At 38.7% G+C, this 24,663-nt stretch overlaps 1 protein-coding gene across 1 annotated transcript in view; it reads left to right on the top strand.

Moving 5' to 3' along the window:
* The window catches only part of KATNIP (katanin interacting protein), a gene marked incomplete at its 5' end in the record, with an annotated part of 62,826 nt that overhangs the window by 5,728 nt on the left and 32,435 nt on the right, over nt 1–24,663 (top strand). The window contains 10 exons of the mRNA XM_082006503.1: nt 1,416–1,495; nt 4,797–4,931; nt 6,959–7,220; nt 8,612–8,761; nt 11,430–11,593; nt 13,692–13,804; nt 14,227–14,341; nt 14,767–14,973; nt 18,537–18,677; nt 23,442–24,339. Of these exons, the coding sequence (XP_081862629.1) occupies nt 1,416–1,495; nt 4,797–4,931; nt 6,959–7,220; nt 8,612–8,761; nt 11,430–11,593; nt 13,692–13,804; nt 14,227–14,341; nt 14,767–14,973; nt 18,537–18,677; nt 23,442–24,339 (2,265 nt within the window). The remainder of the gene's footprint in view (nt 1–1,415; nt 1,496–4,796; nt 4,932–6,958; nt 7,221–8,611; nt 8,762–11,429; nt 11,594–13,691; nt 13,805–14,226; nt 14,342–14,766; nt 14,974–18,536; nt 18,678–23,441; nt 24,340–24,663) is intronic.

The raw sequence follows: 24,663 nt of genomic DNA, 5'->3' as shown, positions 1-24,663 counted from the left end.
AACCTCTTCTTCTTCTTGCTCTGTGACTTTATGATCACTCTAAACTGACGTAAGCATGCACTGTTCCCCCAAGAATGGTCCTACGCTATGCCTGCTCTCTTATCTGCTTGTACCAGCGTTTGTGTAATCTCATGGTGAACCAGATTGCACAAGTGACTACAATAAAAAATAATCTTTATTTTATGTCTTTCCTCAGTTAAAACTTGTCCATATCAAGTCTCTGAACACTTCATTGTGCATTTGCACGTAGCATTGTCCAAGCCGAAAAAGAAAATGTGATCTTGAGAGTTGTAATGGGCAACCTGATCTAATTTTGAAGTAAGCACTGCTTTGAATGGGAAGTTGGACTAGATGACCTCCAGAGGTTCCTTCCAAACTAAATCTTACTGTGATTCTATGATCTTTGTAGGAGGACTGCTTCTTTCATTGGTGGTGCCAGTTTCTGCTGGCTTAGGGTGACCATTAAATTATAGCTTGAAGAAAAAAGGTTTTGCATCAGCTGTTTTTCTCCACTGAGAAGAAATGGAAGCTGTAAATCTGTCTTGGACATAGGAAATGAGATGCTTTTATTTAGGATGCTATTGAGAGTGCTGGTGATGTCCTTGCTCCACTGAGGATGCTGATGTGACCTGCAAGATGTTTGTCTCAATCAAAGCATCTTCTCAAAAATCCATTATTCCACCTATCACATTGGGTTCATTCCCAGCACCGGGAACCTTAGTTCTGCTTGACCATACACAGAATTTTTGCAGAAGCTCTGGAATCAACTTTTCCTTGCCTTAGAAATGAAGGAAAATGTTTGTACTTCATTTATGACTTGTACGTGAAGAATCCTTCTCTGCACAGTATGTTAAATACCTAATACATTCTGTTTTAATCTGCCAATACCTTATTTTTCCTTAGCTTGAGAGTAAATACACACAACTCCTTTGTAAATAGCGTATCACCTGTTGTTCACCAGGACCCTGTCTTCAGGGGTATGGGTCTGCCTTCAGTCGCATGGGTTCCTGGGCTCATTTGCCTTCCTAAGACAGCTTACTGTCTACCCAGCTAGGAGTTAGAATGATGTGCACCCCTATTCTAGAACATACTTCTGTACTTTCATGTCGATGAATGTGGGGCTTTACTGGCTGTTAAGCTAATGTATCTTTAAACAATTTAGTATCTTGAATACACATGATGATGACTGTCCCTGAAGAGGTTCAAAGCTCCTGCTACTAACACACAACTGGCCAGTATCTGAAGTGGGATGCCTTTTCAGTTGTTGATACCATTTACATGTCAAAGACTTACACTTCTGTCCTCATCTGGGGGAAAAAAAAAAAAGAAAAGAATGCAAACCAAATGTATATTGTCAAATACCATATTTCTATTTTCTGTCTTCTGATTCTTGTCTCTACATTCTGAAAAAGCAGCCCAGCTAGAAGAGGGTGAATTGCAAGAACGCAGCACACAGACTGCACCAAGCAAAATACAACGTAGAGGTTGGCTTCAGGTAAGAAATAGTTTGAAAGAATGCATCTTTGAACTAATTGCTAGATTGTAAATAACTTCAGGGGAAATTGGTTGCAGCTACTAGATCGTGGGCAGTTGAGATTCTTGTAGAATCTGAGTCTTGGTTTGGTCTGGATACTGAGTGACAATGTGAAAAGATACCTTGAAGAGCTTTGTGTCTACTTTGAAGCCTAAAGAGGCAAATCTCATTGAAAGGGTCTGGTTTCAGTGACATCCATCACAGAAACTTTTGTAGCCTTGACATGAGTCGCTCAATCTGTCCTCCAGCAAAATAGCTGTTGCTTGACATCTCTGATGGTAAGCCTAGAGAGCTTATCTAGTGCAAAGGATGAAGGATCTCATTTTGGAGATGCATCCCTGCCTGTCACTGCTGTTCCCCACCCTGCAATAGGGACACAGAGATATAATTTGTATAGCTTGAGTCGTAATTTGTGACAGATTCTTGTAAATCAAAAGAGAGGAAAATGCATATAGATAATAAAAATATCCTGCCTGTAAGAAATTTGGGGCCATCAGCTGCACAGTTGTTGGTTCACTGGAGAAACCTCAATGGTCTTTTTTTCTTTTTCTAAAGAAGGATCTGACTTAAGCTGTCAAGGAGCGTGACTCAATTAACAGAACAGATGTAAATTCTGAACAGCTGAGACATGTCACCCAAATAATTACCTTACTTTATTAGCAATTGCCCTGTCTGGATGTCCAGTCCGTGCCTCAGTGACTGGGGCTTAAGGGTCTATGTCACTGTGGATCAAGTGTTCATGTCACTGCGGATCAAGTTTTCGTGTCATGCAGGTTTTCTTTTTTTTCAGCAACTACTGCACATTTGAAATTTAAGGCTGCTTTACTTTACTTATCGCCCTTACTGCTTAGTTGAATTAATTTTCTCAGCTGCTATTTCTCTCAGTAGATCACTGCTTACAAACTGGCCTGTCAGAACTTGTTTGCTAAATTTGCCAAATGTGTGGCTAGTCATAACCTGCGTGATTCTAATTACAAGAGCCAAATGAAGAAGGCGGTATGTCCTCTGACTGGATTGGAAAGTTAGCCAAATACAGGTAGCTATACTAGTTAAAACTAGCTCCTACTTGAGAACTAGCTTAGAATGATACCTTAAGTCTTTTACCCAATGGGATGAGAGGATAGCAGGGTTATAGTATCTTAATGCACAACTGGAATTATTTAGCTGAGGAAATGCGCAACCCTGAGTAAGATGTAGGTTGTGCCAGAGAGCAGTTTACTATCCCAGTAATTTTCCCTGTGTTTTTTTTGGATAGCTAGAGGACTTGGCAATTCATGCTCAAAACTGTCAAACTTAGGCTGTGCTAAGGTATGCTATGAGGTGGGAAGGTAGACTTATTGAAAGAACTCATTCTATCAAAAGCCAGGTTGCCTTAGGATCTTCTCTCTGGGAGATCTCTGCTCTTACAAAATGGTAGAGGAGTGTATGAACACCAGAAAACTAAGCTTAATATCATTGCACAGACTTCAGGTTCACATGTTACCTTTAATGAAACAGTCCTCTTCCCGTCCTTCAGTTATGAGACTTCCCCCTATGGAATTTGTCTGCACAAGAGTTCAAAAGTGGGGAATAAAAGTTAGTTACAGATAATTTTGTTCCTTAAGAGAGGTATATGTGCTTCCTGCTTTCTCTTCTGTCATCTTTTGGAGTACTGAAATTCTGTGGTATGGAAAGATGAGTTTCTCAAATCTTCTACCCCTCTTTAGCCATGCTTGAGTAACTGACAGTGTGCATACTTTGATTGCATCCTAATTATGAAGTAAAACAAATTAGTCTGAACCATTTTCGCAGCCATGTCTGACATTTACAAAGGCAAAGAAATCTTTGTGCTTGAATGCTTATGACGTAACTTTCCCCCCCATTATATATTGTATTGTATAATTACACAAGAGTAATACATCTTCAAAAAAATTGCAGTTACTTCAAGTAGTCACTTTCATACATAGAGAAAATCTCAGAATTATTGTCGTTGAAAGGGAACTCTTGAGATCATCTAGTCCAATCTCTGTGCAGGGTCAGCTAGAGCAGGTTGTCCAGAACCATGTCCAGTTAGCTTTTGAATACCTCTGCAGATGGAGACTCCACAACCTCTCCTGGAAACCTGTTCCAGTGTTTGATCAACCCCACAGTAAATTTTTTTATTCTGTTCAGATGGAATTTCAGGGTTTTTTTTTAATTTGGGGTCATTGTCTCTTGTCCTGTCAGTGAGCAGATACCTGACAGGTATTTATACAAATTGATGTGATCCTCCTGAGCCTTTTCTCTAGGCTGAAGAGTCCCAGCTCTCTCAGGATCTCCAGCAGAACACCTTTGCATATTGGCTCCTCAATCACATGTGCATGCTGGAAATCTAGATCGCTTGAGCCCTGCTGCGTTGTCTTTCCAGCACATACCAGGTTTGTTAAAGTACCCCATAATGACCAGGGTCTTTGAACTTGTGGATTCTTCCAGTTTTTGGAGGAAGGCCTCATCTACTTCTTCCTGATGAGCAGGTCTATAGCAGATACAAACTTCCACAGTGCTCATGGTGGTCTGCTTGCTAGTCTTGACACAGAAGCTCTTGAGTGGCTCCTGACCTTTTCCTTGGCAGAGCTCCATGCATTCCAGCTCTCTTTCACATAAAGGATGACAACTCCTCCTCACCTGATCAGCCTCTCTTTCGTAAAGAGCCTGTATTCATCCATCACAGCACTCACACAGATAGGTGAGCTATCCCACCATATCTCTGTGATCCCAATGATCATAGCCCTGTAACTGGATATAAGCTTCTAACTCCTCCTGTTTGTTCCTCGTGTCCATTAGTATAGATGCATTTCAGAGAGGCACCCAAGCATCCCAACCCTTGAGAGTTTTTGCCGTAAGGCTGTTCCACCAGCACTTTCTTTAGATGCCTGTGCTTTGAATGATTCCACTTCAACTATTTTGTTGATTGCTATGTCCCTACTCCTATTGTGTTTTCACTTACCTGGTGCAGTGAGGGGGTGAACCCCGATGGGCACTCACTTTGGTGCTAAACACATGATGTGTGCTGGGCCTGACCTGCTCTGGGAGTAGCAGCAGCAGGTGGGGAGTTTGACTGGGGCAGTTAAACCATAATACAGGTGCCCAAAGGTGAGCTCAGGGAGGACAGAAACCTTCCATGGTACAGAGGGGAAAAAGGTTGCTTGATCTAGACATTGTTATGTAAAATGTGATGATTAGTCTTTTTGTACTGCTAATAGCATAAAAGATGTCTAATTTCTTTGAATGCTTCTTTTAACAGAAAACCGTTGAGATTAAAACAGAAAGTGGGGCTAAACTCTGCATTAAACCTCCTTTTGAGTACTCTGAGGATTTTGATCTTTATGAAAGCTTGAGCGTGGAGACAAATGGTGATGATCCTCTCCGTTACTCCCAGGTACAATTGGCGGTTACCTTCTACTGTTCATGGTAATGTCAATTGAAATGTGAATAGGTGCAGGTATCAGTCTTGAGTAGAACATGCAAACCCAGTATATAGTGTTTCTTTCATCAGACGATTTCACATTGATGAGATGTGACATAAAGAAGGAGAAAAGGAAAAGAGAAAATAAAACTACTTTGCAAATCTAATCTCAGTCAACAACACTATTAGGACATGTTAAGTCCTAATTTAAAGAGGGAGGATATTGTCTCTGTTGGATAGAACCAAGGCATTTCATGCAAGGAGACTCTTTCAGTTCACTTAATGGTTGTCCACATGAATGTCACTCTTGGCTGTCAGGTTAGAGAAAGCTTAAATAACAACTTTTTCTGGGTTTAGGTTAGTTTTTGAATAGTTGTGCTAAAGTTGTGGCATGTCATTGTTTTACCTAGCAGAAGTCAGAGTAAAGTTTTAAGAATGTTATAATCAATACAATTGCTTTCCATGAAGGGTTGTTATTGTATTCACTCTACTGTTTGACAGTTCAGCCTTCCATTTGGTTACTAATTGCAGTTTGTTCTAGCACACTTCACAAATGTCCTGTCCTTAAAAAAAAAAAAAAAAGCACCCCACGAAAAAAAATCTATGAATATTTTTCTGCCTAACTAATTAATGACATCAACAAAGCTTTTCTGGGTAGTGGAGTAGCATCTATATATGAAACTGCCTACAGATCTTACCACTGACATCAGACAAACTTCCGATGCGTATTTTCCTAGCTTGCATCTTTCTACCTTTCCTATATCACTTTTGAGCTCTACAAACCAGTAACTTGTTTACAGTGACGGATATTTATAATAATTTATGTGTAAGTAGTAAGCTAATAATTTTAAACCAAAGCCCCACTTTTCTTTCTATCCTAGATGGAAATACTTTTGGTTTTCCTGAAGCTATAATGCATTTTCTTGAATGTCTTGTTACAACGCAGATGTCAGGAGGTTTCAAACTAAAAGAGAGCCCTGTCAAATAGCTAGAAATATTAGTCTTGACTGTCATAAAGACATGCTCAATATTAAGCCTCCAGTTTCTTACAGACCCTCTTTTGAACCTAAGTTTACCTGCACTTTCTCATATGTTTCTGTCAACATGAATTTCCTAACAAGTGGAATCCGTAGCAGAAGAGCAGCTTGAAGCTTTCATTGCAAACTGAACAGTCACAGTTCACTAACATAGCTTCAGGTTTTTATTTTACTCATACAGTTTGCGTACCTATACTTATCTCAAAACTCTAATACCAACAAAATAGGAAAAAAAATGCATTTAAGATAGGCAATGTCTTTTCCTTTTGCATTTATAAACACAAAAGTCTCTCCAGCATCATCTATACTGTTTGTGGCATATGCTGAGAGAGGCAGGGCAGTTTTTTCCACAGTAAATTTCAAAATAGATTAATTTTTTGCATAAAATCCTGTTACCAATTAAAAAAATTGGTGCCAACTGGAAGCTTAGTCTGTTAGACCACAAGTCTTTTCTACTGGTTTTTGAAGTACAGATAAGTACAAGACAGGACTGTTATCATCTATCCAATTGCTTCTAAAGAATTTGCTATTACATTAGCTTTGCAGTCTTGTGAAGGCATTTGGAAAATCTGAATTGCAGCTAGTCTTCAAATAGCAAGCCAAAAGTTATGGTAGTCTAACTGTGTGAGACTGGAAAAATATATGCCCTTGCCCTCTCCATTACTTACCTTCTGTTTGTAGCTTATTCCTAAAAGTTGGTTTTGCACATAAATTCTTCGGCAGAATTTTCCTGCAAGGATTCTGATATGAAAGAGCAAAGGAGCTGTAGGATGTTTTTTCTCTACAAGTCCTCATCAGAGGAGTGAAGACACAACATAGGAATGTGGATATTTTTAGCTGCATCATGGATCTGAGTTCATGAGAAGATTTTTCTTTCTCCTAGGGGACGAAGAGGCAGCTACACTGATTTATTTTAAAATACATATTTGAGCTTTTCTGACAAATCTGTTTGCATTGTACCAGAAATTGAGAAGAAGCTTGCAACTCAGTGTAGAAGAGAAAAGGATGGAAGAAGACTCTCTTAGTGATGATTATGACTCTGTTGAAGAGGATGTGTTTTCAGAACCATCTCCCACTGAGGAAACAGTTACAAACTTTGGAGGCCTTCAGCTGCATGGCAGTAGATCATTGCAGAAAGAAGCTTCTGAACATCAGGATGCTGGCAGATGCTCTGGCCTTGATTCTGGTGCCCTTACTGTGTTGGAGTTCAACCAGGACCAAAATAGTAAGTCTCTGTTTGCTATATGCTACTAGAGTACTACAATAGAAATTCTTTGAGAGCATTACTTTTAAGGGAATTGCTGCTGGTTAATCATTAATGGTTACTCCATACTGTCATGAGTTTTCATGCTCTTCTGCAAACCTGTTGTTTTAATCTCCTAATTTGGGAGACACGCATCCTCTTACTACTACGTTAAGAAATTTTTTGCAAAGACAAAGATATAGCCCTGGTTAACCCACTTGCATCACCAGGCCTGGACGCTTGAACTAAGATTGTCTCAGACTCTCTGTGAGATTTCTCAAGAAGTTATTATTTTTTAAATATATTTTTGAACTGCTTTTGCAGTAATCCAGGCAGCCAAATCTTCCCAGTTTCAACTTCCTCCATTTCACACCCTAGGTGCTGGATACTGGTCATTGTAGCATGTGCTATTCATCCCTGATGAAAGGTGATGAAAGATTCGAGAAAGCAAATCTATCCGGCTATGAGTCACTTCTTTTTGTGAAGTCTTCTTCTTTGGAGACCTCAATGTCCAAACCCAAAACCAGTCACTAGGTCTCAAAGTTGTTTAGCTTGTTAAAGATAGAGACTTCAAGCAGAAACCAGACCTTGACCTACATTCAGTGTTTCTCAAAATCTCCGCCCTCATTTCAGGTATATTCATTGGTTTTGGTTTTTTGTTGCTTGGTTGGGTTTTTTTCCCTTTTTTTCCCCCTTGTCCATAGTTAATCGCTTAACTTAAGAAGAATAATCTTTGAACAGACAGAACCAAGGCATGTTCCTCTCATTATTGTAGAGGTGAGTGGACTGTGAATGGGAAGAGGTGGCAGAAGAAGAGATAGGAACAAGGGGTGAACAGCAGTGAGAACAAGATCTTTGGGAGAGTATATGATTTTTTTTCAGAGAGAAGTTTCAAAGCTGTGATGCAAACAATGGAGGCATTAATAATTCTCAAAGAGAAAAGTAAGGAAATACTCTGAGGAACTACAGTAGGCAACCCTCCCCCCCTCTGAAACTTCTAAATGAGACATTTTAGTCCATATTTTAAGAGTTTATTTTGGTATAATTATGTTAATAAGTGACTCAGGACTTCTTGGTTATTTTTGCTTTTCTTGACAGTACTGCAGGTAAATATCTGCTACAGATGAGATATATTGGTATCTTATAATGATATATTTTATTTTGTTTCACTAAGTCAGTGCAAGCCATGCATATGTACTTCTACATCAGCAGAACAGTATTAATGAAAGGGAGGGTGGAGGTTATCACTTTAGCTATGCCAACATAACTAAAGTGGCAAAATTTTAGCAGTTAAGATCCAGTAGGCTTTCCCTGGCTGTCTGTTCCTAAATATCTCTGAAGTTGATTATTTCTGTTCCCTTATTATCTTGCAGAAGTGAAGCCACTACGAGTTCTCTCAGCAAAAAGAAAAGATAACGCTGAAACGTACATTCCTGTCAGACCAATCATGGTGAAAAATAAAATCACTCGGCCACTCTCTGCTGAGTTCTCGCAGCAGGAAAAACATGACAGAATTTGTTCTAGTACGAAATAAGTATATAATCTCAATAATGAGAGTTTTCATGCTTTTTTCCCCTCTGGCTCAGAAGTAATTCCAGTACACATCTGTCATTATGTGATTTTTCTTAGCTGTTGTCCTTTTTTTTTCTTTTGGTGGGGGTTTTGGTGGGTTTTTTGTTGTTGTTTTTTACCACCTTAAGTGTTTTGACTTAAGCAAAAACGTGAGAAAGTCCAGAGCCTGTATACTTTAGTCTTTTGCTACATCTTTACTGCCTTCCTTCTCTTTTTTCTTCCACAGCATAATACTCTTTTCTTTCAGTCTTTGCTTTCTGTTTTCGACTTTCCTCGTACGGATCTGATCCCTATGGTATTTACAGAAGTGTGTCTTCTCAAAATCAGCAATTGGCGCTTTTGTGCACGAAAGGCCTAGTTTTCCCACATCATTGCAAAAACTAGCCCTGTTACTGCTTGGGACTGTACTTGAATTACACCTTGAACACTGTAGATCAGTCTCCAGTGCTGGGTAGATATGCCAGTATCTAGTACCATACTGGAAAATATTTTTCCTGGACTGGAGAATGCCATTTTGAAGGCACTGCTGCTTATTCTAGAAATCTGCTGCTAAGGTGTGGTCTTTATCTGGGCTAAAAAAACACCCATAAATGCCAAATCTCGGGGCTGAAATCATGGTTGCACTTGTTATTTCAGCACAGTCCTTCACTGAATAAGTCACGGAATCACTAAGGTTGGAAAGGACCTTCAAGATCATCAAGTCCAACCATTAATCCAGTACCACCGTGTCCCCTGAACCATGTCCTGAAGCACCACATCCATATGTTTTTTGAACGCTTCCAGAGATGGTGACTCCACCACCTCCCTCAGCAGCCTGTTCCAATGCTTAACCACCCTCTCGGTGAAGAAATTTTTCCTAATATCCAATCTAATCCTCCCCTGGCACAACTTGAGGCCATTTCCTCTCGTCCTATCACTAATTAGTTGAGAGAAGAGACCAACCCCCACCTCGCTACAGCCTCCTTTCAGGTAGTTGTAGAGAGCGGTAAGGTCTCCCCTCAGCCTCCTCTTCTCCAGACTGAACAACCCCAGTTCCCTCAGCTGCTCCTCATAAGACTTGTGCTCCAGACCCCTCACCAGCTTCGTTGCCCTTCTCTGGACATGCTCCATCACTTGTAGTGAGAGGCCCAAAACTGAACACAGTATTCGGGGTGTGGCCTCACCAGTGTGGAATACAGGGGCACAATCACTTCCCTACTCCTGCTGGCCACACTATTCCTGATACAGGCCAGGACGCTGATGGCCTTCTTGGCCAACCGGGCACACTGATAAACTTGAGTTTTGAAAGGTCTGAGGTAAAGTTTTCAGAGTTACCATGTTCTGTGGTTAAGAGACACTCTTAAAAAAAGCAAAATCCAGATGTGTCCCAAGAAAGCAATAAAGCTAACAGTTTTGAAAAATCAAAATATTAGTTTCTTAATTGGCAGAAAACCAAATTGAGGAAAAGAAGCTAATTCGTTTTGGCTTCAGAATAAGATCCTCTGTGAAGCTTCTGAGACCCTCACCCACCATCTGTCTGAACAGATGCTTGCTTTGACCATTTTCCAAAGATGTGTGTAGCATTTTCTCAGGTTTTAATAGAGCTTGTTAGAACTGTTTCAGTCCAATTCTCACTTTAAATCGCTTTAAATTAACTTAAGTTAATTTCATTTCAGGGGGATGCTATAGTACAGAAAAATAAAAAGAACTTTTTTGTGTCCCTGCATTTGCAGAGATGACTAATGCTTGTTGAAAGATTTTATGAGTGAAGATGGCATAGGGCTTACAGTGTGAATGCATGCAAATCTCAGTTCAGTTTTAACTTCCTGTGTTTTCAAGGTAGACTTCATGTTACTAGCATCGACTGCCATTTTACTCTCATGCTTAGTAAATCTCACTGCAGCTTTATGAGCACACTTGCATATCAGCCTGTCCTTCAATATTTTCACTCGATCTTAATGTCTGTACAACTTCAGTCTCTTTTCTTCCTTTGACTTCTGAAGTCCTTGAATATAACCACGGTGCTTCTCTTTTAGTTCAATCTCAGATCTGCTATTGTTAAATTTTATTTCCTTTCTTTTAAACCTGTTTATAGGTTGTGACGTTTCTATTTGTCCGTGATGTTTGGGAAGACTGGGATGCGTATGGGCATTTTGATGGCTACTTAAGTGATAAGGTCATTTATTTTGCCTTGCAAGTAGCAACTTCTGACTCCCCTTGTTTTGCTAGAAGACTCTTGGGTTTCCTCCAAAATAGCTGAATACCCCAGTTGCATTGAAAATCTCTGGTGTGCTGGAATTATATATACTTATTTTTCCATGAACCGTTACAAGGCATTCCCATTAAATACCTGCACAAACCAAGTATCTTCAAAAAAATCTTCAAGCATAAAATTATGTTTGTCATTTGTCAGTTTTCCTCCTCTTATGATACTGTTTCAGCTGTTGTCTAAAGTATATGTGACCTGAAATCTTAATATAAAAACAAATTGGAGCAATTCAGCCTCGCTTGGGATGGTTACAGAGTGCTAGGAAAGCCCTGTGTCAGTAACTGAATTGGGTGTTTCAAATGTATGCTGTTGTAATGTTCCGTACTTGTATGTCCAGACAAATGAATATTCCTTCCTTCTTCTGGTGGCAGGACCATTAAGTAGACCAGAAAGACCACTTTCAGCAGCTCGAAAGAATGTGTGTGAGAAGGATCCTGATCTCTCAGTTTCAGCTGTGGTTAAAGCAATGCAAATTGAAAATGAAGTCTTGCAGAGAGATCTGCAAAGGCAGACAGTTTCCACAAGCCCTCAAAAGGTATGGCAAAATACAGAAAAGGGCTGTTTGATCAAGTAGCAAAACCCCCATGAATGACAATCTCTTATACATTAAGATTGTGTATGAATGAATGGTGATGCCTCTTAAGCGTAATTGAATTTATATTATTCTTCCATAGGGTGGTTTTCTTTAATCTGGTTCCTCAGGATGGCATCTCACAGCTCTCTCTTGATTTCAGGGATCACTGAGCAACTGATAGACCAGTCACGTTATATGTCTATACAGTCAAATGCACAGCTGCAGGCCTGTTTGAGCCATTTTCATTCCGGAAGCTTCTTAAACAAGATAATGTGTGATTTCCATACCAATAAATCCTACCTTCCTACTGAAGTATTATTAATACGGGCACTGTTCCCTGTTAATACATGGTCTGCTTTTGGAGCAGAGCTGTCGTGTATACTGCTGGCTTAGTGACGAGGAGCCAGTGTGTTTTTTCTGCACTGATGTATGTACATCTCTTATCTCCAACAACCATGTTTTAAAGCAATTAAAAACTTGTGTTATAAACAAGGAAATCAACAAAAAATCCATTCCCTTCTAATTCAGGTCAGACCATTATTCCCCATTAAGTTAAAGAATAGAGGAGGTTTGTGTTGACAGTCCCAGCTGAACTTTGAGCATAAGCAGCAATTCAGTTCTAACAGAAAGTACATAAAGAAATTTGAGCATAAACTGAAATGTACAGAATTATCTGTCATGGACAGTGTTCATGTGTTCAAAGTCTGCTTCTAGTTTGATGTTTAGGAGACTCATTTTTATAGGAAGGAAAAGAGGTATGCCTAGACAGTCTTGGAGTTACTCATTTGAATTCTGAGAGTTTCCAAGACTGCTGGCTGCTTTAACCTAAGCTGCTGCTCCCTGAAGTTGTGAGTTGATGCTATCATGAATACATATCCACTGTCATTGCTGAGCCAACATTAGGTTTCTGGGGAGTTCTGTTTGGGAGAAAAGGTGAAAATGTTCTTTTAATATAGGTAAGCACTTTACATATTATTTCACTATCTAGGTCAACTTTTCAATCTTATTCCTCTTGTTTTTGAGATATTTATAGCTTTGTGATTGAGAGAACAAATTCCATTGAATATTCTCACATAATATATCTTCCTGCTAACATTAGGACTAATTTTAATATTGTTGTGCTTAAATGAAAAATAATGAAATAATACTTAATAGACATAATTTTATCCTGACACTTGAGATGGAGTTTCAAAAACCCGCTGTGAGTTCTCAGTCTTAAAGCTGACAGAAATAATCTTCCAGAAGTAATTTAATTTTGCTTACACAATTAAAGGATTGTGAAACTTGGCCTTTGATATTTAAATGTATATCAATGCAGAATTTTTAATACTAAAAAAGTGATTAACTTCTAAGCATTTTAAAGTTCTCTTACTCTTCAAAAATTGTAGAAATGGAAGTGACCAAAGAACAGAAGGACTGCGGTTCCTCGTCTGACTAGTTGTTCACTGTGCTGAGTATTCTGTCTCTGACAGAAGCTACCAACAAATTTTTAGAAAAAATAACAAGGGAAGCAGGTTATACTTACGAGTGGGATACAGGCAGAGAAAGAGCCCACAGCATTATAAGAACTGCAGGACTTTCCCTCTGTTTTCTTTTAGATAGTCACTACTGATAGTTCTGTATTTAAAAAAATAAATTCAGATCTTATTCTAATAAAACTGAGCTGTTTGGGGTTTAAAAGTCTTTATAATCCTTTTTTGGAGAACGTGGAAGTCTAGGCAGCCCTGTGCCAAAGCTTTGTCCAACTCTGAGTCCTGCCAAATGTACAGAATGAGATTTCAGATATATATGTATATATATTTTTAATAGTCATCAGAGAATGCTTTTACATTACTTTTCTTCCACATAGAAGATCAAGCTCCAAGCTCAACTCTTTCATTGCAAGTCAAGACTAATCCTGTTAAATGTGCTTTAACCCAGTATAGAGTTACAGGTCAGTTAAGCTTAGGTGAGACTAGACCTGGGCCCAAACTTGTATTTATTCCGGAAACACAGACTGATACTCATTGGTATGTAGAGAACAATGTGAATGAAACATGTTCATCTTTTTCTTACATAGAAGAAATTTTCTGTTTCATCTGTTGCTTCTGCAATGGCTGAACCTCCAGAAAAAAGCCAGACAAGGACTGCTGTCACAAAAGCTGTTGAGAGAATTTGCCCTTTTGGAAGCAGGTATATATATTTTCTTTAAGGCTAGCTTCCTTTTTTTAAGGGATATTTTTCAGTACACTACCAGGTGTCGTGTACCACTATACCTGATAATCTTTAGATACCTGAGGTGTCATGCAAGTAGAAGCAAATCAGGGAGAAGGTTCCAGCCTTGGGCCAGTCTCTGTGCATCAGGGAACTGCCAACATCTCCCTCTTACTTTCTCAGACTGCCTTAGAACCAGCAGAGAACTGGGGAGTCTTTTAAGCAAACTGTGTATCTAAGGTGGAATACTGCAACAGCTGTCAGTCAGAGTGGGGGTACAAGGGATTCTTCTGTGGGGTGTGTGGGTTCATCCTATCATCTCCTCACCTTTGCACCTCCAACACCGTTTCTTAAAATTACAAGAATTATGAGTAACGTATAAAAGAATATGTGTGTTTCAGACAACAGAAGAAACTTCTGAAAGTCCTTCAGGAGCCTGAGAGCCATTCTGCCTGTGATAATCACATGTTCCTGTCTGATGACAAATCTGAAGTAGATTGTGTGTTGAGAGAGAAGGTTTGTGTATATATGGACCATAACTGATGCTTCCCAGTATTACTGAAATGAAAGTACATTCAATGATCTGTATTCCACTGATTCTGCCCCACGTCAACTAATAAACCTATGGCAGGGTAAGAGAATTTACCACTGTTCTTTGTTCATCAGAATGACAAAGGAATCGGACAAAGAACAGAGAGCCATTTTCTCCTTAGGCTTTGGAGTGGACTGGAATCTAAGAGGGTGACAAGTTCTCTTCTCCTACCCTGCCATAGATTTATTAGTTGATGCAGAACCCAGAATGATTGGATGTGATCCAGATAGCCTTGAGTTTGCAAGTTTTTGCTTCTGATTTATCAGTATTGTACTCTGAACAGTCTTTATTTTGTTGCACTTTTTATTGTTTTGTCACTTATTTTATACCATATTTCATTTGGGTCCAGATGACAACCAGTATGGAAGTACGTGATGCCTTTTATGTGACTATGGAACTTCTTTCTAACTGGGGAAATCCAGTAAACGTGGGCCTGAGCGAGGTGGAGTTCTTTGATTTATGCAACGAAAAGATATTTGTGTCTCCTCATGATGTGGACATTCGAAATGCTGACAACCCAGGGGATTTGTGCTGCTTGATCAATAGGAACTTAAATGTAAGACACCTTAGTCCTGGATGTGAAAATTTCTCATTATAATATTTCTTTAATATTCCATCACTGGGTTTTTGTTTAGAAACATTATTGCATTTTGAACCTGTCTTGCATAACAACTATCTGATAGTTCAAAAAACCCAGCTACTATTTATTATTAACAAATCCAACTTTCCTTGGATTTGTTCCAAGGAAACCATTCCAGTCCATCCAAGATGTTGGTATTTGGTTATAATTTTGGTTTAGGACAGAATTTAATTAATTTGCCTGACAATTAACCCAGCAAATGGACGGAGGCAGCTTTAACTCTGCCTCCTTTCCTAGTAACTCTGTGGTTTTTGTCTTGGATGAAAAAACACATTCAGTTTTCAAAGTACTGTAATATAATCATAGTATTTGTAAGGACAGGGAATTTAGGGAATTTCATATTTTTACAGTATGTTATGTCTGCTGATAAACTTAAGTAATTCTTGTGATCTGAAGGTATGGGAACTTCGCTGCTAATAGTAGTAATATATTCATTAATCCATTATACACCTGTTATTCTTAGCATTTCTCATATATTTATATATCCCATTATTCTTAAGTAATGAGGTTTTATATTTCATTGATTAATATATTCCTTTGTTTTGTGACACCCGAATCTCTTCTCTTGAAGCTGGAAAGATACTGCATCAGAGAAGATGCAATCTGGACAGGGAGTATGGCCTTAGAATGAGGATATGTCATAACTGACCTGCAGACTCTTTCAGAAGTCAAAGCAGCATTTCCAGTTTGTGTACATTTCAAATCATACAGGAAAGCTTTTTGGGTGCATTAGAAAAAACAACAAATTAATGACTCTCCAAGCAACTAATATTTTCAACAGAATGAACACTAACATAAAAACTTACTTTGTGGAAAACTCATTTTATCATGGTTAAAACACTTCCCTCTTTGATCAATTTAGGTGTATATTTGTCTTTGAGAATAGATACACTCTTCTTGAAGATCAGAGGTTTTATTTATTTATTAGTCTATTTATTACCCTTGCAATACTTTTAAGAAGAATACTTAAATTGTCTCCTCCCTTGTACTTCATGATATGCTGTAAAAAAAAAATCCCTGGCAGAACATCATCAGAACATTCTGTGTTCAAAAAACTTGTGGAGTGTTCAAAAAACTTGTGGAGTGTTCAAAAAACGTGTGGACGTGGTGCTTCGGGACATGGTTTAGGGGGCATGATGGTGTTAGGTTAACGGTTGGACCTGATGATCTTCAAGGTCTTTTCCAACCTTCATGATTCTATGAAGATTCTGTGGTCAGGCGCTCTCAACTAAGGAGAAAGTGCCTGATGAAATATAATGCTTAATAAGACATAGATTAGGCATTTCATTGAAATTGTTTTCCGTAAACTTTTTTGATTCTTGTATGCATATATAGATCTTTTAAACCTCAGAATAGCGAGGACAGGGAACCGTAATTCTAGAAATATCTAACAAAGGTATTTCTTCACAATGGTGAATTGACCCTCGTCATTCTTCTTCACAGTGCTTGAGCCTTACTTTACTATTCATCAGCTATACCTTCAGTGTCCACACAAAGGAGTGTCTTAGGGGCCAGTCTCCCACAAAATCTAAGACCAAAGGTTCTCATTCTCACTTTTTTCCGTTGGTCCAGTTCAAATGTAATTCCTCCTCCTGACATACCAGGTTCACCCTGATGGTTCAACAAACTTTTGGGCTAGACTTTTCAGTGCTAGTTGCAAAGACAGGAACTCCAGACTCAAGTACATCCTGTGAAGGCAAAGACATCACCATCACTTAGTGAAAAAACATGAGAGTCTCATGAGTGTTGGCATGGATTCATCAAGGTGCCTTCAATTTCTGGTGGTGTATCTTTGACACGCTGACAGAGGCTGTAACACCTGTGAGTCTGTGTATTCTCAGTCCTAAGCAGTTCCTTCCGTTGATAAACAAAATGATCTCTACAGCTGCCTCTGACTCAAGACATAATACTCAGGCCTGGCTCTGTTATGCCTTCTATTGTTGGGAAGATCATGTGGAACTTTACAGAGAAGCTACTGAGAATCGTGAACATGTCTTTCCAGAGTCCATTTTGGTGCTGAATCTCTCTCACAGGAGGGCACCTCTGGCACTATCTCAGTACACACCAGAACCTATTGATTTCTAGGGCATCAGGTCCTGACTTGCGAGGTCTGGAGATGGATTGCTTCTCAGGTGTTGTCCGCTGTTAGGAAATTATTTTTTTTAATCATTCTTATTCATAGTATGACTTGAGTAACATGATCTAGCTTTGAAGTTGATCCTGGAATTGAGTTCACACTGGTTCGAGGGCTATCCTTCATTTCTCTGATGTTAAGAGGCTTCTTTCTTTTCATACATAGAAAGGATTAAACCTGTCTGTCACTCTTATGGCTGTTTATGCCCAAAACTGACATTCAAAGCAACAACAGTCTCCCAAAGCTTGTTGAGAGGCCTCTGGGACAGTGACATTGTGAACCCTCAGAGCTTGAAATACTTAGATGACCACTCTGACAAGTGATGATACCTTTGAACAGCCTGGTAGAGCTCTGTCCTCACCATCATTAGGCGCACATGTAAAGTACTCGATAGGAAAGTTTTGTAGTTACTGCCTTCAGGAAAAACTGAGAAACTCATTTCAAAGTGGAAGGATGTGGAAAAACACTGACTTTGTGTGCCTACTATGTGACTATAGGTACTGTGTATCCTTGAAAATAGAAAGGGAGCTGATTTATCTGCTAATCTCAAATCACTGAAATGTTGTCTGCATGTATATTTACTTTGCACCCTTGTTCATCTCTGTTTTGGGGCAACATTTGACATCAAGTATATTAATATTCAACATTTTGATTTTGCAACGTTTTACTCCTTGCTTCTTTCTGAGCTGCCACACATCTTCTTCCTAGAGGTAGCAGTTCTGAACAATGTCCAGAATTAGACATTCTTTGGTACTTTAAAATGTCTTGATTGTCAGTTGTCTGTAAAATTCATGTTGGGAGTTTCTGTGATATCTTAGAAAATTTCAAGTGTAGAGTCCTATATATAGCTCTAAGGAATAGATCTGTAAGTGAAATCAGTTGTCTGCAAAGCCTGATTAAAATAGAGGCAGTGAAGCAAAATTCTATAAGATTCCCCTCTTTAGAGGGCAAAACAAGTGTAAGCACTTTAAGAAATCATAAAATGATTACACACTGTCCGTTGTGCTCAGTGATCCCCTCTAGTCCCTGCAAAGCTGATTAATTTGATTAAAATAAACTGGCCGTGCTGTGACCCTGTCATTTGTAAGCATGCAGATGTCTTACTGGGACAGCGAGCAGCTGACCTTTATCTAATTGTCAGGTTGTTGTGAGCTGTCTTACAGGCAGGAGAGTTGGATTTACTGTTTGGAAATGAGGTTAAAGTTTTGCTCTTAATGTAGTAGATTTTATTAAGTGGTTACTTTTCTAATCGATGTATATTTTTCTGTGGGGTGGTGAGTTACTTAAAATATGCCGCTTTAAGGAGAAAGAGTTTTAGTGACAGTCTGCTTGTACGTGTTTTTAGACCACGAAGGAAAGCTTCCTTTGGATGTGCCCTTTCCATCCGCCCATCCAACTTTACTTTGTTATCCGCAATCCTAGCCGGTCACATGACTTTGGTATATCCAAGATCAAGATTTGGAATTACAACACAACAACTCCCTGTGTAAGTAGTCTTTTCTCAACTCCTCTGTATGTACGCTCTACCTTGCCTAGGGAAACTCAGTTTGATCTTCTTTCCAAAAGCATGAAATAAAAATGGATACCATTTTCAGGGAGATAGGAGGGGTCCATGTCTACTCTGAAATTTGCTTTTGTCTTAATTGTAAGTGTTAATGTTTTCATAGTTGCAATTAGTGTTTTCTTTCAAAGCTCTTAAAGATCTCTAATGACCTAATAAAAGGCTTGCATATTCTGTCAGTTAATCCTTTACTGTGGTGAGAAAGATACAAAGGTAAGTGCATCTTAATACTCAGGACTTTCAGTTGTTGTATCACAATATAAATAAGTATGTGTTTACATATATGTTTTCTCATGTATACAGGTATAAATAGGCTGACTGTTGCTTGATTTTGGTTTTGTCACTTTAAGTATGCTAACTGTGTGTTCATAATAAACCAAGTAATCCAGTGTTACAAGAGAGACCTCTCATGGCAGATGGTATCTTGTTTGTGTGTTTGAATGTCACCATGGAAATTACTCCTGTTTATACACTGCAATGTTAAGAAAAAAATCCCAGGTACTGGATCAAAGAGGATTTGCTGTCCTGGATTATAAGTAAGAGGCTTTATCCCTCTGGTTTTGCTCTCAGCCATGTTCTTATATAAGCACATATGGTAATTATACATATGGAAATGGCCATGGAAGGGACAGCTTAAACAAATTTACCATAACATGATTTATATTTGGCTTCTGGAATTTTAATAGCTTTTCCTATTAAAATGTGGGCTACGGAATGTTCCATCATCATGAGAGAGTGCAAAAGCAACTGCTGGTTTTGGAGGTAATAGTATGATTTGTTACCAAACCTATTGAATATAATATAGGAAATACACATAAATGTATTTCTGTGTTTCAGGGCACTGTTTTTTTAATAAAACTCTTTGAGGCAAGCTGTAAAATCCATTAGGAGTATAATCCCATGGATTTTGGTGGCATTGCAGCAATCTGCACTGACTAAAGAAATGTCTCATTATCCTTAAGATGAAAAGAATAATACAAAACAGTTCTGCCTAATTCTGTAATTTGTCATGAGGAAGTTTTGTCTGAGAAGTATAAAACCCAAAAATATAATTAACTAACAGTTTTCTCCCTGGTAATGTAAATCCAGAGCCAGATTTCTGTGTTGTTTTTTGGTAATCATTGTAAACCTCCTTCTGTCCCCCAAAAACCACATAAGTGAGAGGTGCCCAAGTACTTCTTAAAAAAACAGACAAAAAATTAATTCAAGCCAGTACTTTTGGATTGTTGTAAATGTTTGTGTTCTAGAACCTGAGTCTTGAAGTAGAAAAAATATGTCTGAAGGAAGCTGTAAATTCAGATTACATCATTGCCATAGATTCCTTGATTCAGTGTCTTACGCGGGAGGTCTCAGAGAATGCTTTGTCTTGCCTTTATTTACTTCCGATGAGGTCTGTGAACAAGGAGGTCATTTTTAGACTGCCAGAACAGATCAAGTGTAAGTTCTTTTCAAGTTTGTCTGAAATATTCAGGCATTTGCAAATACTTGCTACAGCCTTGAAATTGCATCAGTACTTGATGCTATTAAAACTCTTTTCATAAGACCCAATATAATGTCTGTTGTATGTCTTCACAAATCTGTGAATGGAGTGCTTAAATGCATGAAGGTCCTAGTTGCTCCCCAGTTGGATCATTTTCTCCTTCAAGTGATTGCCCATGTGTGTGTTCCTCCTGTACGTATGTTCATGTACATTCTCTTGAGTTGAAGATTTTTTTCCGTGCTGGGCTACCGCTGCGGTGCATTGTCTGTAAGGATGCAGCAGCTTCGTTCCAGCAGAATTAGGTTTATAAAAGAACTTTTTTCTTCTCGTTCTTGACTTATTTTCCATTGCTCCTTCTATTTCACTTTTCTGTGAGAAGTCAGGCAGAGGCAACTTCAAGTTGTCTGTCCAGGTGTAATTTGCAGAAAAGTGCTTCTGGTTTTAAGCTTTGTCCTTCATGCACAAATATCACTGAAATGGACAGACATACCATCCCTGTTGCTTCACTGGAAAGCACAATCCCAGCAGGCACTCTGTGAGGGCTGAAGGTGCAAGCTGGGAAGGAATGGCAAGAGAAACCGTAGAACTATTTTCACAGAATCTTTCATTTTTTTCCCTCTGACCTTGGTCATACCTCCTTGCTTGTTTTGAGACATTGTGCCATTCTAATTACTCATCTGCGAGGGGAAGAAAACCTGCCTTGGATGAAGTATTGAGTGTTTGTTTACTGTGTGGCTCCTTGATGGAATTACTTGTGAGGAAGGGATTTCTCCAATCTCCTCGTGCTCAAGAGGAGTTAAACAGGGGTACTAGGGAAGCTAACAATTCTGTCAGACTTTCCCACCGCATCTAATCACTAAGCGACTGGAAACTCAGAGGTGGGGTGGGAGGGAATGAAAAAGGGAAGTTCTTAGTCTTGTGTCTGCACATTTTTTTTTGGAGTCCCCGAGATCTGTTCATATTTTTCCTGCCTGGGCCTCAATCTGCTTAGAATTTTGGTGCAAGAGATTTTCATTAGCTCTTTTACTGGCGCTTCATGAATAAATGGTTCTGAGCTATCTGCTCTTATTAATGCCTGCCCCAGTTCGGTCTGTCTCTATTGCCTTAGAAATATCTGTAGTTTTGGCTGGTTTATCTTGATACAGTTTGGACACCTTTTTTGGGGAAGCTTCCTATCCCAGGCACTCCAAAACTTCAGAGAAAGAGATTTCCCACTGACTGGAATAGTAATTTTGAAGGTACTGGCCCTTTTCTGTGCTCGGCTGTCCCTCTTCCAGAGAGAATAAGCTCCACCATCTCATTTTGTAATGTTTTCTCTGTCTACCTGTTCTCCTCCAGTACTGATGGGTGGAGTGGGATTAATTTAAAAACATTTTCTTCTTAAGAAGTTGCTGATTTTAATTTAAAAATGTGAACTTGACAAATACTTTCAAAATATGCATGTGTGTATTTCTGTGGTTCCATGCAGTTTATATCTGTTCCTAGGTAAAAACACAGAACTAAGGTTTGGGTATTCATAATAGAAGTAGAGGCTAGGATATTATGTAGAAATGTTGCAGTTATCCCAAATTCAACTGTGCGTATCCAATATCTCTAGCATTTAAGGGAGTCATTAACGGTCCGGACATAAAAAGATTCAAAATAACATTACTGGGGCATCCTGATAGTCTTACTCTTCCCCATCATAATTTCAGGCGAAGCCATGTAGTTAGTTTTTAATATATATAATTATTAAAGTGTTTTGATCCCCAATTAGCTTAATCTAGCAGTGTCCTTGTTCAAGGGGAAAATAATACCGTGTTTTATGGCCAAATGCGTCAGTACAGACATATAGCACTTTATGATACTCCAGGAGTAACACAGGCAGCCATGACATAATGGCCAATTAAACTGGGTTTACAGCTGTTCTCTGAGAAGTTAGTGAAGGTTATCTTTTTCTATCAGCAATGTATCAGGAATGTGTCTCACATTCCTACACCTACTTTCCCCTCCCTCAGCTGTAGCTTTCTTGTTATACCCGCATCTTCTGGTTTTCCCCCTGTGTAGATCCATATTACATTTTTTGCCTCCTACATGTTATTATTTGGAAGGCAGTAGAATGGAAGCTATAAAGACTTGTAAGCTGTAAAGAGTGCAGCAGGAGTGAAGAACTAGAGACCCTTATACTTGAAGGTGAAGGAGTAACTGGTTTAGGCTGGGAGTGGAGGAAAATTTAAATCAGTGTTCAAGGAGAACTGACATCCAGGAGATGAGCAAGAGGGATGAAACTGAAACTGCTTTATTTAATGAAAAGCTGCTCAGTTTCCATGAAAATAAGGAAAGAACAGAGAGTCTTTAAAGACTCCACATGATGGACACGTTACTGAAATTTAGAGGGCAGAAAGGAGATGGATTTTGTCTCATCTTCTATATTTTCTTTGAAGATACCAGTATTTTTGAGAAGAGGGAGAAACGGTTAGATGGAAATGATAAAGAGAATAGAAAGAACATTAGTTCCAACTTCAATGGAAGGAAAAAATCAGGCTTTAGTGGGTGCTACAGAAAAGGAGAACATAGAGATAAAGTTATGAGTGGCAGAGTTGTGTCTGAGATAAAGGCCTTCTACTTAAAAGGCTAGTTAAGCATTGGAATAGGCTATCAAGGCAGATTATTTGAAAACTGTTAAAAACAGATTTCTTCACAATGGTATAGGTTATTTTACTTTCTTCAGTGGAAAGAGGTGGACTGGATGATTTTTTTTAATGTCCTTTCCAGCCCTGTATTTCTATAACTCTTTATAATTCTTTTTAATTCTAGTGGCTTTGATCTGGATGGTTGTTTGCTACGGAACCTGTCGTGAAAGTGGTGAATCTTAAAGATGCTGAAGCAAAATGTGCCTCTGGAATTTATATACTGATCAAATATAATTATACTTAATCTAGGCTTCTTTGCTCAAGCTTTTCTAAATATTTAAGCCTTGTCAGCCAAAATGGTTCATTGTAGTGTCTAGCAGGGTTTTTAGTCTTTTTAAATAGAATCTTAAATATTCCACAGTATTTCTCAGTTGTTTGAGCTTTTGATTAAGAAGTATTCAAAAGCATGTTACTGATACAGTGTTTTAATTGTTTTCATCTGTTTATTGATTAAGTGTTCAAATGTCAGAGTTCCAGAACAGTGATATCTAAATGCTTGAGCAGCTTAATTGAAATCTTCATACTTTATTTTTGTAGGAGCTTGATGTTGGAGCAAAGAAGGTGAAGTTATACATTGATGAGAACCTTGTATTTGATGGTGAATTAGAGAGAGCCTCTGGAGATCTCCGCACTGACCATAGCACTACAATTGACCTTACAGATCACAAACAAGATATCTCTGCATGTTCTTCAAATGAAGGCAAAGAAGTAAATGCACCTGCAGTCACAGAGAAGAAAACAGACCTACATTTTAAATGCTTAGAGTCAAACAGTACTTCACTGAACTGTAAATCTCTGCCAGAAGAAAATCTTCTTGAGCATAAAATGAACTCAGTCAGCTTTACAAAGAAAAATTTGCCTGAGTTAGAGCATGATCTGAAAGTGTTACCATCTCAAGTTTGTATAAAAGATGCCAAAGAGAATGCAACAGGACAAGCAGTTACGGAGCATATTCAATCTGATGATGAACTTACTTTGAGCAAGCAAATGGAAAAGCTAATAGGAAGAAAATTGTCAGATTCTACAGGTGCAGTTCCTTCTTGGTTACAGTCATCTTCCCAAGTAACAGAGAATAATCAAGTTACTTCCAGTAAGCAGAAGCCTCCTTGGCTCGCTACAGAACATTGTTTAGACTTGAGATTTCAAACACAGCCAGATGGAATCAGGAAAAAGTTTTCAAATCTGACTAATGAGGATGTCAAGTGTCAGAGAAATGAGCTGGGAAGATCCAGTAGTAGAAATGCAAATGAAGATGAGAGATCCCAAATGCTAACCAGAAAGGATGGTGGTGTGGGCTTGGACATTTCAGAGCAACTTTCTAACAAAAATTGCTGCAGCTTACAGTACCCTACAAGTGGAAGGAGAAGTGTCAGATGTGTAAAAAGGGAGGGATTAAATACTATAAACCTTGGAGAAGATGATTTCGCTGTCAAAGGTAAGAGCTCACAATGGCAGCCTTAGTGCAGATGCTGACATGTTCTCCATTTTGCAGAAACACAGAATCATTTAGGTTGGGAGGGACTTCATGGGATTCCTGGAGGTATTTTATTTGTGCTGTTTGCAGAATTCATTTTTTCTCATTCATATTATGACAGTGCTCTGAGTCTCTCTCCTTGTCCTACCCCTGACGTGAAATGCTCTTTTTCTGAAAAATTTGCGTTCTGAGTTACTGTTCTTAAATTTATTTGGAGAAGATTGAAGACTAAGTTTCAGTAAATTGTGTTCTGAAAAATGACAGTCCTGCAGACAGCAAACGTTT

The sequence above is a fragment of the Phaethon aethereus genome (assembly GCF_964289735.1).
Source record: "Phaethon aethereus genome assembly, chromosome: 15".
Lineage (NCBI taxonomy): Eukaryota > Metazoa > Chordata > Aves > Phaethontiformes > Phaethontidae > Phaethon > Phaethon aethereus.
This window is presented reverse-complemented; position numbering and strand designations above follow the sequence as displayed.